Source organism: Urocitellus parryii, chromosome 16 (assembly GCF_045843805.1).
Source record: "Urocitellus parryii isolate mUroPar1 chromosome 16, mUroPar1.hap1, whole genome shotgun sequence".
NCBI classification, from domain to species: domain Eukaryota; kingdom Metazoa; phylum Chordata; class Mammalia; order Rodentia; family Sciuridae; genus Urocitellus; species Urocitellus parryii.
Window position 1 is genome coordinate 20,269,881 of NC_135546.1, and position 12,727 is coordinate 20,282,607.

Consider the following 12,727-nt stretch of genomic DNA (forward strand, 5'->3'; position numbering starts at 1 on the left):
TGGTAAGCTGTCTAGAAGGAGAATTGCTGATCATATCTTTTGTCTTACCGTCGTTTATTAATGCCTTCCCCTCCACTGTGCTTTATGATGCCTTGTGCACATTAGGCACTTAATAAATATTTACTGAAGTGAACTCTTAAGGGTCTTTAGCCTGGATTTATCCCTCGCTCGCTGTTTCATCTTGGTAAACTGTTTACGGCCTGTTTACGGCCCCCTCATGCCTGTTTCACTGGCCTGAAAATGAATGAACGCGTTGGTGATCCAGTCTTCATTAGGGGAACTAAGGTGAAGGGAGTCGGGAAGCGTTTTCATTCTCTGCCGGGTGGCCCTGGAAGGGACATGGGGGTGAGTGAGCTGCAGCCCCTGAGGAAGAAGCCCCAGTCACCTGGACGTGGCCGGGAGGGCGCCTGGAGAAGGGGACGCTGGGCTGCCCCTAAGGGAGCATGCGTGCAGCCTGGACAGGTAGACATGAGCCAGGGCGGGAGGCGGGGTGGCGCTGGCTCCGAGGGACAGCAGAAGTGCCATCAGAGTGGGGAGGAAGGACTCAAGCCGCCAAGACTACAGTGTGGACACAAGAGCAGAGAAGCGACAGAGCCTGGGGGGACAGTGTGGCTTCCTGGCATCCACACGGGCTTGGCCTGGGTCTGCTGGGCAGGGGACCAGTGGCAGAGGCTTTGGAGAACTGTGCTGTTGGAGAGGGTCTTGGGGAAACCCCGTGTTCAGGAAACTCGAGGCACGAATAGATGGGAGCCTTGATTTCCAGACGTTTCTGTGATGGCAATATCTCCTCTCCCATTCCTCCATTCTCGCAGCTGTCTGAGAATGTGGTGAACCGCATGAAGGACCCCTGCCAGCCCTCAGTCTGCCAGCAGCCCAGCCCTCCGCACTGCACGTGCAGCCCTGCAGAAGGCGGCTCCAGAGCCCCTCCGAGAGGTATGGGGGTCGCGGGGGTCCTGGGGAGGCAGGGGGCTGGGGTGTGACAGAGGGCATGTTTGTTCCAGCACATTCTGCTCCCCATGAGGCTCGTGCTTGCTGCTGGGGGCCGTGGCGACTCCGCTCTGCTCCTGCGTTCCAGGACAGTGTGGCTTTCCTAGCATGACGGGCCCAACATGGGTGCCAGCCTCAGCCACCTAAGTCTCAAGTCGTGGGATCCTGTCCCAGTCCTTGGGATGGCTCACCCTTGGGCTTCTAAGAGGGGCGCTGGGCCTGGTGTGGTGGCCCACGTCTGTCATCCCAGTGCCTTGGGAGGCTGAGGCAGGAGGATCATGAGTTCAAAGCCAGCCTCAGCCAAAAGCAAGACCCTAGACAAGCAGCGAGACCCTGTCTCTAAATAAAATATAGAAAGGGCTGGGAACGGGCCTCCGTGGTCGAGGGCCCCTGAGTTCAGTCACAAATAAGGGGAGGGTCCTAGGAGTTTCTGTCCACTGACCCACTGTGGCTGGTGGTGGTGCTGTCCCTGCCTGCCCTGCTGTGCCCGTTAATAGCGACTTGTAGCAAACCCAAAGACACAACAAAGTACTAAGTACAAACATATTCAGAGACCACCAACTAAAAGGCCCTTGGAGCACCTGCCATTCTGCTCAGTAAACACTTGCTCACCAGAATCTGGGTCTGTCGCCTAGAACGAGGTGTTTCCCTGTAAAAGTCCATGGGCTGGAGGAGCCACACCCCAACAGACGGCTGCACCCCATTCCAAGCAGGGCCCAGCGCCTGGCCTCCAAGTGCTGTTGTCTATCCGCCCCGCTGACCTTCCCTGTGAGGTTGGGAGAATCAGGGCGCAGCACGGGGATATGACCCCTCTCTCTGGACCCCAAGGAGAATCGGGACGGGAGGAGCCTCCCTGAGGTCAGGCTGGATCCTGGCTGGCCAGAGTCTGCCGTCTGCCCACCTAGAAAAGTAGGCAAATGGTGGAAAAAGGAGAAACGAACTCTGTGTCCTTTGGTGGAACTCTGTGTCCTTTGGTGGAACTCTGTGTCCTTTGGTGGAACTCTGTGTCATTTGTGGAGGAGCAGCTGGCTGGCTTCTCTGCAGGCCCCCCAGAAGCAGCTGTGATTTATAGAAACAGAAGCTACGTGTAGACTGGGGTAGGCTGGGTTCCTCAGAAACCCCTGAGGGGCTGGCTGGGGCTCAGGGCAGAGTGTGAGGCCCCGGGTTCCAGCCTCAGCACACATACAGATAAATATATGAATAAATGTTATTGAAAAGAAAAAAAAAAAAAAACATGTTACTGTCGTGGGTCCCCTCGGTGTCCCTCAGGGTCAGGGTGCAGCTCCTCAGCCTCCATGCTCAGGGGCTTCCTCCGTTTGGGAAGATGGACTAAGGGTGAGCGGGATTCACAGACAGGGGCAGTAGGAACAGAGACACCAAGGTGTGGCGCAGCCTTGCCCTTTGAGGATTCTAGAAATAGTTTGCTAGCCATGGGCAGGGGCGAAGACTAATCCCAGAGGCTTGGGGAGACTAAGGCAGGAGGTTCCCAAGTTCAAAGCCAGCCACAGCAACTCTGTGAGGCCTCGAGCAACTCAGTGAGGCTCTGTTTCTGAATAAAATACAGAAAAGGCCAGAGCACCCCTGGGTTAAATCCCTGGTACCAAAAAGAGAGAAGTCGTTTGCTGCATTTGGAATACAAAGTACCAAGAGGGGAAGTGTTGGGGTGTTGTTTGGGGACCAGGCTGTAGGCACCGCCACACGGTGGTCAGAGAGCCCCAGCTTCATCCTCAAAGCCAGGACACAGAGCCAGGTGTTGGGACTCCTCCCCTGCGTTTCTGCCCCTGGGCTTCCTGCACCCGTGGAGCAGGTTCAGTGCCTGGATCGGACCCACCTGAGATCTTTTTGAAAAGGCTAGGGGGAGTCTAGAACCCCACCACACACTTTCATCCTTGACCCAAAGACTACTGCGCAGTATCTATAGCTCATGGAGACGGGTGGGTGGGAGTGGAATCCAACCTGACCCCGGGGGCCTTTAACAAGCTGGGTTCCCAGGTGAGCGGGAGAAAGTGAGGGAAAAAAGGAAAAACGGCCAAAGTCCGACACTTTGATAGGTAAAGGAAGCATTGACTTCCATCTTAAGTTTTCGCCGTAGAAGAAGGAAGAATCGTGACTTGTGATTGACTTTCACGATGACAACACGCTTTGCAGTGGAAGTGATGGGTGTGACACTGTCAGGGCGTCCAGCTCCTGGGTGTCCCAAATGCAGAACTGAGCAAGACACAGGTACCTGGCAGAGCACAGATCAGGTGAAGGTGAAAGTAGCGCTCCATTGGGTAGAGCAGAGCAGGGTGGACAAGCAGGCAGGCCTGACCCCCCGCCCCATCTTACATGCTGACCTGTGAGGCCTCTCTTCCCCTGGTGGACCTGAGGGAAGACCTGGCCCCTTTGCTCCCATTGGTCACCTTATGACACCTGATTTGAATATTCCCTCCCCATTGGTTACTGTAGAAGACCTCATCAGAATACTCCCCACCTGATCCTCATGGGTCATTTTAAAGTAGGGAAGCTGAGGCAGGAGTTGTCTTGCTGAGAAGTCCTTAGTGGAGGGAGTTGTCATGGTGATGGGACTTACCCTAAACAGGGTCATGACTTGTGTCCCTCTCTTGTCCTCCTGCGGCATCCTTTTACCCTGCCTCTGCCGCCGTGCTGCCCAGGAACTCGTACCTGACAGGTGTGTGCGCTGATGCTGCAGAAGCTTCGGCATAAATGGGCAGTTTGGAGGTGGCCCTGTTTAAGATGTCTTTTACTACTTTTGTCTCTTTTCGGGACCAGAGATTGGACCCCACCAGGTGCTTTGCCACTGAGCCACATTCCCAGTCCTGTATTTTGAGGCAGGGTCTTGGCTAAGTGGCTGAGGTCGATCTTGAATTTTGATCCTCTTACCTAAGCCTCCCAAGTTGCTGGGATCGCAGAAGTGTGCCACCGCGCCCGGAACGATATCTTTCTCTTCTAAAACTAATCTTTTGCTTTATTTAAGCGATAGAACAAGTTTAGAACAAGAAGTTAAAATTAAACTCTTATCTCATACTATACCCCCAAATAATGTCAGCCAAAAGGAAAGATGTGAGTACAAGACGTGAAACCGTAAAAGTGTAATAAAAGAGATTTTTCTAAGTCCTACATCACATGAGAAACCTTAAATTAAGAAGAAAAGGAGCAAACTGACGAGAAGAAATCAGAAGCAATTTGGGGAGGGACAAATCCCTCCCAAATGACAAACTAGGGGACATTTGACAGATGCCAAATTTGGGCATGAGGGTGTTGTGATTTGCTTATGAGGTGCCTTCTCTAAAAGCCTCCTGGGTTCCTGCAGGAATGTTGGAAGTGAATAACTGGATGAGGAGGACCGTGACCTCATCGGCCCCTCCTAGTCGGGGTGGGCTGGGTGGTAACTGTGGGCAGGTGGGCTGTGGCTGGAGGAGGGGGTCCCTGGGGCTGTGCCCGGGAAGGGTGCGTCTTCCTGCAGCCCCCTGCTTCCTGGTTGCCTGTGTGCCCAGTTTCCCTCCGGGGCCCTTCCACCATGATGCTCTGCCTCACCTGGGCCCAGAGCGATAGAGTCGGCCCACCACGGACTGAACCTCTGTGAGCCACGTCATTCTTATCAGGTGTTTGGGTATCAGGGATGAGAAGCTTTCTACCACAACCAACCAGGAACACCCGAAGAGTTCACAAAGCCTTTCTTAACAGAGAACTCTTTAGGAAACGTGCACAAATGGCCAACTGGATGTATGACGAGATTTGAACTTCGCTAATAACCGAGGACACCAATATTCACTGATGCCTGCGACCAAGGGAGCAGGAAGTTGGCAGGCTCCTACAGGCAGGGAAGCAGCGTGGCTGAGTGCCACCTTCTCTGCAGCGGGGACGTGGATGGTTTTTTTAATTCTTAAAAAAGGAAAATTATATCAAAAGCAAAAATAATTTACAACTCAGTGAAGCTGTTTATATCAACAGAATGGGGAGCATGAATGTCAAACAAGACCCCAGCGCACGGTGCTGAGTCTTTATTCTCACTGGATGCCCTGGCCTGGTCCTGGGGAGCACGCACAGTGGCCCCTGTTGAGGCTGGATCCATGTGCCGTCATGGTGTGTGTCATGGTGGAGAAGGTGCACAGGGACCCCACAGGTCTCCATGTGGAGCCGCAGCCCCTCGCCTGTTCCTTACCCTGTCCGCTGCTTCCACACCGTCTGGGCAGCTCTAGCCACTGCTGCAGTGAGACCCTGCGAGGGAGGGCAGAGCACCGGAGAAGCCCCCAGAAAGCTGCCGAGCTCTGGCTGAGGGTTTGGGAAGGATGAAGACTTGAGGCTGGGGAGAAGGGACAGAACTGCAGCAGAGACAGTAAATTGCAGTTGCTCAAAAATCCCTGAATACTCCCAGGGGCCCAGGAGGCTGAGGCAGGAGGACGGCAGAGTGGAGGCCTGCCTTAGCAATTTAGTGAGACTGGGTCTCAAATAAAAACTAAAAGGGCTGGGGCTGTTGCTCGGTGGTTAGCGCCCTGGGGTTCCATCCCCAGTACCAGAAAAAAAAATTAAAAATTCCAAATATGAATATAAGTTCTATAAATTTCCCTCAGGAAAGGTGACAACTTACAGAGCCCAACATGACGAGAAGTGATGCAGCCCAACATGAGAAGTGATGCAGCCCAACATGAGAAGTGATGCAGGTTCAAGCGTAACCAGGGTTACCGTGGGGTGCTTGCCACACTCAGGATTGGAAATCTGTAGAATGGGATATTGTTTTAGTCTGTTTTCTGGTGCTGTAACTAAATGCCATAAGACTAGGAAATTTATAAAGAAAAAATTGATTTCTTACAGTTCTGGAGGCTGGGAAGTCGAAGGCATTTGGTGAGGGTCTTCCTGGTGAGGCGGTCCTGTAGTTCTGAGGTGATGCAGAAGTTGAGACAGAGCAGGGGTGCCAGCCCAGGGTCTCTCCCTCTCCTCATGAGCCACTGACACCCTCATGGGCCCCCCAGCACCTCACCTGCTCCTACCTGCTCCAGCGGCTCCACCTCTTAAAGCTGCTGGTGAGCCAGCCCTCCCGTCACGGTGGCCAAACTGCCTGACAACAGTAGTTCAGGGGAAGGGAAGTTCGTCTTGTCTGATCCAGGAGGCAGAGAGACAGCAAGGAGCCAGGGACAAATGGCATCCCCCAGGCCCGTCCCCAGTGACGCCCTGCTCCCCACCATGGGCCCCAGGCTGCAGGCACGCCCCTGATCCATTCAAATTACATGGATTGACAGATGGATCAGGCCCAGCACCGTGACCTAATCATCCCACCCTCATCATCCCTGCCTGGCCCCACGGGCGTCCAGGGGACTCTCACAGCTGAGCCATGCCCTGTTCAAGTGGCAGTTAAATTAACTGAATCTCAGAGAGGGGCAAGCATCCAACGAAGGCAGGTCCCACAGGAAACCAAACTGCAGGAGCCTCCCGCCCCCCTGGCCTCTTGTCAAAACCCAGACCTGGGGCTGTCCTTGTGAAGCAGAGCCGTGGCTTCTGTCAGCCACATCTGCCTTTGTTAGGAGGTGACCTAGATTCCAAATAATTGTCAAGTGAGCGGGGATGGATTTGGGACGCTGCACTCGGTGGCTTTGCTGCGACAGCTCCGCACTGTCAGCCTCCCAGTGCAGAGAGACCCCTTGGTGGGTGTGGCTGCCCACCCTGGTGGTCCAGGATGTGTTCCTCTGCCCACAGGGGCTCGGGGGCATCCTCTGTGGGATCACGTCCACCTGTCTGCTGGGCGCTATGTTCCAGGGGTGCACATCCACCCTCAGGGCTGTGCTCCTGAGCCCCGTTCTTAGGTGACCATAGCCTTCAGTGACCCTTTTGTTCTTCTCTTTGCAGAATCCAAACAGCCCCAGTTCGACACCAATGGTGAGCAGCAGCCCTCCCAGGTGAAGGAGGATCTCAAGAGGTGAGCCCTTGCCTGAAGCTCTGGAGGTTTGTTCTCACATATTTCAGGCCATTCATGTCGAAGGACGGTCCTCTGGTGTAGGTGACACCGATCCTCATTTAAAGATGAAGAAACAAGGCCTGTCATCCCAGCAGCTTGGGAGGCCGAGGCTGGAGGATCTCGAGTTCAGAGCCAGCCTCAGCCAAAGTGAGGCCCTGAGCCACTCAGGGAGACCCTGTCTCTAAAGGAAATACAAAATCAGGCTGGGGACGGGGCTCAGGGGTGGAGTGCTCCTGGGTTCAATCCTCAGTACCCCCCAAAAATTAAGAAAGGAGCTCCAAAGGAGTATGGGGGAGTGCTGATTTTTAAAAAATGAATTCTTAAAATCCATTTTAAAAAGCCAGGACTGAGTAGTCAAGCGACTGTTCCCGCGTGTGTCAGGGGTGTGTGAGAAGAAGGTAGAGGCCTGGTTCGACCTGGTGGATTGACCCCAGGTGTCAGCCGCCTCCCATCCGCACAGGCCTTACTCCTGAGAGCTGGCCGCACCTTGGACACGGACCTGTGCTCTCCCTTGAGGACTTGTGGAGACGTGCTTAAAGCCCGGGTCCTGGAGCGCAGGCTGGCACTCTGACCCTGTGATCGCCAGTTGTCACCTGGGAAAGGCGCTGCGTCTGGCAGGGCTGAGAACCCCTCTTTCACCTGGGCATTGTCATGATTCAGTCTGTTCCACACGTACCAAGCACACGGCGCGGCTTCAATATCCAAGAGGACATGGGTCTCTGTGTGATCAGGGGACCCAGAGCACTGGCTCCTGCAGACTAGTGTCACCCTGGGTAGGTCTGCCCTTGGCTGGCACAGCTGGGGTGCAACCTCACATCCAGGAGTCCATCCTCCCCGACCCTAAACCACCAACCTGAACCCACCCCCTTGGTACTTTTAAACATTTTTAAAATGTCAAAGTAAAATGTGCTCAGGAAGGATTCAGAGAATACATAAAATGAAAAAAAAAATCCCCACAGACTCGTTATCTCTGTGTGACCACGATTAATATCTTGGTGTCCCTGCCACGGACCTTCTTGTCTTTAGTTTAGGATCACTTCCTATTTTCACTTATTATCATAATTATTTTCTATTAGTCACACCTACTTCATAACCATTATAATTGCCAACAATTATTTATCAATTCTCAGTTTTTAGACTCAAAATGTCAATGAATCAAAGGATGCCTTTCCCCTTGGTGCCGTGGCCTGCTGTCGTGTGACCTTACTGTATTAAACTTGACCTCCATTATTGGACATTTAGGTGGCTCGCTTTCTGTTTCTAGTATAATCAATAACACTTCTAAGGGCCTCGGTCACTATGACTTTCCCCTCTCTCTAGGGTTAGTTGACTAGGCAGAGTGCCCAGAGATGGGTCCCAGGGTGGCCATGTGTCCAGGTGAAGGGTTAAACGTTGAAACAAAGGACGGGCTGCCCCCGTCCCTCCTGCCCGCCTGCCCCTTCCCTTGGAAGCCATGTGTCTCGGTGATTGAGTCTCTGCCCTCTCCCCACCTCCTGGCCCCTCTCCCGGGCCGCTGTGTTTCGTCCTGGCTGAGTGGCCCTGGTCTTCCGTGGCCGTGGGAGGTGTCGCTGAGACGACAGGCATGTGGTTTCATGGCTCTGTCCTCTCCTGACTGGCCGTGGCCCCCGGACCCCAGTGCTGCTCAGCCAGAGGATGCAGAGCTGCCTGCCCTGTTGTGTGGTGCTGCCCCACATCTGCCTGCTCTGTCGCCCTGGCCAGGTTCCAGCAGGAGCAGGCGTCCATCCAGGAGGAGCTGTTCCAGGTGGTGAAGAGGGAGCGCGAGGCCGCCGCCAAGCACCTCAAGGCGCCCCCGCCCCGGGAGGAGGCCTGCACTGACCCCGAGAAGCCCAAGTCGGCCCAGCTGGTGAGTAGCCTTCCCAGAGGCCTCTGGGAAGCCCGGTCTGTCTGGAGCTGGTGGCCTATGCCACCCACTGCCTGTGCCCCGTGGAAGGGTATCGGGGACCTGGCTTCTTGGGCCCCGGCTGTCCCTGGTGTGCAGTGCTGCCTGTGGCGTGTTTTCATTCCCCGTGGGCCTCAGGCCTCCACGTGAAGCCCCGGGTCACTGGACAGTGGCTCTCATCTCTGAAACTTGTCGAGCATTGGTTGTGCGTGTGAGGACAGAGGCTGGGGGCTGAGGGCCTGCGGAGAGGACATGGACAGATGCCTTCAGAATCGGGATCAGGGCTCAGGTGTTCACACTGGGCCTGCCGGAGGGGCAGGGTGGGTGTCCAGGGCTGAGCGGGTGCCTGGCCAGCATGGACGGGGGTTCCCGCTGCTGCTCCTGCACGTCAGACCCGCCAGAGGCCGCCAGGGTTCTGTCTGTGTGCTGCAGCAGGAGCCCTGGGTGGCCAGTTGTGACTCGCTGGTGTCATCACGGATCAGTGCCACTCCCCCTCCTGCGCCATCTGTCCCCTGAGGGCCAGGCCATGCTCAGACTGACTGTCCTCAGAGTCAGTAAGGGCTGCCGCCGCCTGTGGGCACAGGGCCACAGGACAGCCCTCGGCAGGAGGGAGGCTGTGCCCACCCGGACATCTCTGTGGGCAAGGACGGCTTACCCAGAGCCCTTCAGCAGAGCTCCTGCAGCCCAGTGCGCTGAGGAGCGCCCCGCTGACTGCAGCGTCACATTTCACATTTGCGAAAGAGGGGACAACCAGACAGAATTGGGACAGAGGGGAGGGGAGGCTGCTGCAGGATCTCAGTCATGCCTGCTTCAGTGGCCTCGCACTCCAGCCTCGCCAGTGTGCCACCAACTGGGCAGAGGGGAGGGGAGGCCCCGCCCTGGGAGGGGAGCCTGCCATGCTGCCTGGGTGCGCAGCTTCGCTGTCTGGCTGGTGACAGCATGGCATCCAGAGGTGCAGGAGGCATGGAAGACATGCTGGGTGGCCTGGGCCCCCTGGGGATCTGGCCAGGCCCACGGCCCTTGCGATGTCTTCAGCCCAGGGGAGGAGAGAGACTGAAGTGGGGAGCTTTGACAGAGGCTGAATTGGGTATAGTCACTTCGGTGGCAGGAAAGGGGGTGCAGCTTGGGAGTGCACAGCGAGGACAGAGCTGCCAAGGAGCCAGAGGTGGCGTCTGACACCGGGACAGGACGGGGAGGGAAGAGCTGGGCTGGAAGCCAGGAGCAAACGCACGGAACAGCCCTCAGTGATTCTGGGCAGAAGATTCCAGAAGTTTGTCGGGACAGGAGTGGCCCTTTCTGTTTAGAGTGGCCTCCTGGGAGGCGTCAGTGGGGGGGACGCCTGGGCCAGGACGGGCTGCAGAGGCTCTGTGGGCAGCGTCTGAAGGGCAGGCAGGCTGCTGTCCTCCACAGGCAGCGTGACAGCCAGGGTCAGAGAACTCCTGTCCTGCAGGTGAGGGCTTCAAACAGGACGAGTCAGCTAGCGAGGGAAAGTCACAGGAGCGCTCCATTCTCACCTGGAATGTGTTAATGACAGTGGAGGGGAAGTCACAGCTGGCCTCGGCCACCTGCTAAGACAAGCCGGGCGCCACCTCCTTGGCACTGTCCCTGGCCAGGAGCTCTCCTCTGACAGGAAAAGCAGGAGGAGACTTGGACGACCCTGGGGGCAGCTGTGTTGGGTTTTTTAAATGAAGGGTGACTTTACAATAAGGCCCCTCCTTCCTCCGTCCCGCTGCCCAGGCGTGAGCCCTGGATGGATGATGCCCTTCGTTGAACAAGAGGGACTCCCTTCCACTTGATCACATTTAACTACGTAGGTGGGCGTTCCCAGGTGTCTGGGTGACTGGTTGGTTTTTGGACTGGGAATTGAACTACCACTGGGCCCCGTCCCCAGCCCTTCCTGTTTTTTATTTAGAGACAGGATCTCACTGAGCACTTGGGCCCTTTAAGTGCCTGAGGCTGGCCTCCAATTTGGGATCCTCCTGCCTCGGCCTCCTGAGCCCCTGGGATGACAGATGTGCACCAGCTCGCCCGGCATATCCGACCATTCCTCATCTGATTCTCCCCAAAGTTGGGTTCTCGGCTTCCTTTGGTGGCTTTCCTGTTTTCCCTTGTGTGGAGCCTGGTGGGGTTGAGATTCCAGGGCCCAGCTTCCTCTGTGGAGGCTAGATCTGGGCACAGATCCCGGGCTGAGCCCGGGTAACACCCGCCCAGGGACTCAGTTTCAAGGAAGAGCAGAGGCGGGTTCGAGGCCAGGGTGGGAGTGTGCACGGGCTCCGCCCCACAGGCTGTGAGGGGCCCTGGATTTCTGCTTGGCCCTCTGCTCTCTTGAGGACTGTGGCACCCTCTGGGGCCCACCAGTCCACTCTTGTGGCTGCAGTTCGCTGGAGGTGATTCCCAGGGCTCGGTGCTGCGGCAGGTGGCGGGAGGCAGGGTCACATTCAGCCCTCAGGAGCAGCAGACAGGGAGCCAGGTTGGGTTCTGTAGAGGCAGCCAGCTCGAGTGCTGGGCGGGTGCTACCGCTGCCACTTGTAAAGGGAGCGGCTCTGTTGGGTGGGTGTGGCTGGCCAGGGCTTTCAGTGGAGAGAATTCCAGAACCAAGGAGCGAGATGGAGAGGCGAACCCGAGCGCACAGACATGTCTCCTCCTCCTCTGACCTCCACACAGAGGCTGTGGGGCCCGGCAGCTGGCAGCCTGTGCACAGGGCACCAAGGGCCAGTGGTCTGCAGGTGTGAGGAGCACTGTCTGTCCTTCTGTCCTGGGCAGCCTGCCCCCTCGTGCCCCGTGTGGCTGCTGCCAGGAGGAGCTGGCTGCCCACTGCTCCTTGGGCCTCCTCGGCCTGTCGCCCCCTTTGCAGGAGCCCCCTTTGATTGCACGGAGTGCCGTTTGACATTTCGTGTGCCCCCAGATCCTCTCTGTTTGCCTGCGGCTCTCACAATATTGATTTTCTGATCCGCTTCTGCGTGAGCGAATGGTTGACTCATTATTGGGAAAAGTTCATAAAACTAATGACAAGGAAAGGTAATAATTTTTATAACCTTCTGATGACAAAAGTGTTAACATTTCCCATCTCGTGCAGCAGTAATTAACTGGGGTGAGTGCGTGTGCCCGTGTGCATGTGTGTGTGCGTGTGCACGTGTGCTGTTTCCTGTTCCTTTTAGGCTGGTCCAGCCCCCTTTCTGCACCTGACAAAGCCCATGGGCCATCAGTGGGCCTCTGTGCTTTGTGTTTCCCTCCGAATTGATGGAGATTGGAATCCAAATCAGACGCTCAGGGTGGACACAGGAGAGGGCCACGCTGTGTGTCGCTGTGTCGCTCTGAGTCTCTGACACGCAGGGCTTCAGCGATCCAGTGGATGCAGTAATGAAGGCCTGGCAGAGGCTTTGCTGTGGGGGAGAGGAAGATTCACGACCTTGCCCTTGCTCTCCTGACACGTACTATTAGGGACATGGGATGGAGTGTGCCTGACAGGAGGCAGAAGCCTCCATCTCTGTTGTTTTGGGGTGAGCGGTCCCTTTGTCACCCTCTGTGTGTGCTCTGGGTGCTGCTCTGTGTCAGGCACCGGCTTAGTTTCCTAATAACTGGAAATAAACAAGACGCAGCCTCTGTCCTTGAGCAGATGTGTTTATTAGGAGCGTGGAACATTCTCAGAAGTGACAATATGTGGCTGAAGGTGTCGTGGCTTGGGGACAGGAAGCCTAGAGCCGGACAGAGGCCACCTCCTGTCTCCTCTGGAGGGAGGTGGCCTGTAGCTGGAGGTTGCAGAGTGAGAGAGGCTTGCCAGACAGGGTGCCCACGTGTGCCCGGGAGGGGAGCAGAGGGTGTCGCAGACGCAGGGTGCCCACGTGCGAAGGCCAGATGGTGGGAGAGGACCGGGTGTTTGGCCGGAG

The 12,727-nt window shown here is 56.2% G+C and overlaps 1 protein-coding gene across 1 annotated transcript in view; it reads left to right on the forward strand.

Moving 5' to 3' along the window:
* Positions 1-12,727, forward strand: part of Chchd6 (coiled-coil-helix-coiled-coil-helix domain containing 6) — a 163,533-nt gene that overhangs the window by 19,441 nt on the left and 131,365 nt on the right. Inside the window, exons 2-4 of the mRNA XM_026410935.2 lie at positions 813-933; positions 6,832-6,901; positions 8,660-8,804. Of these exons, the coding sequence (XP_026266720.1) occupies positions 813-933; positions 6,832-6,901; positions 8,660-8,804 (336 nt within the window). The remainder of the gene's footprint in view (positions 1-812; positions 934-6,831; positions 6,902-8,659; positions 8,805-12,727) is intronic.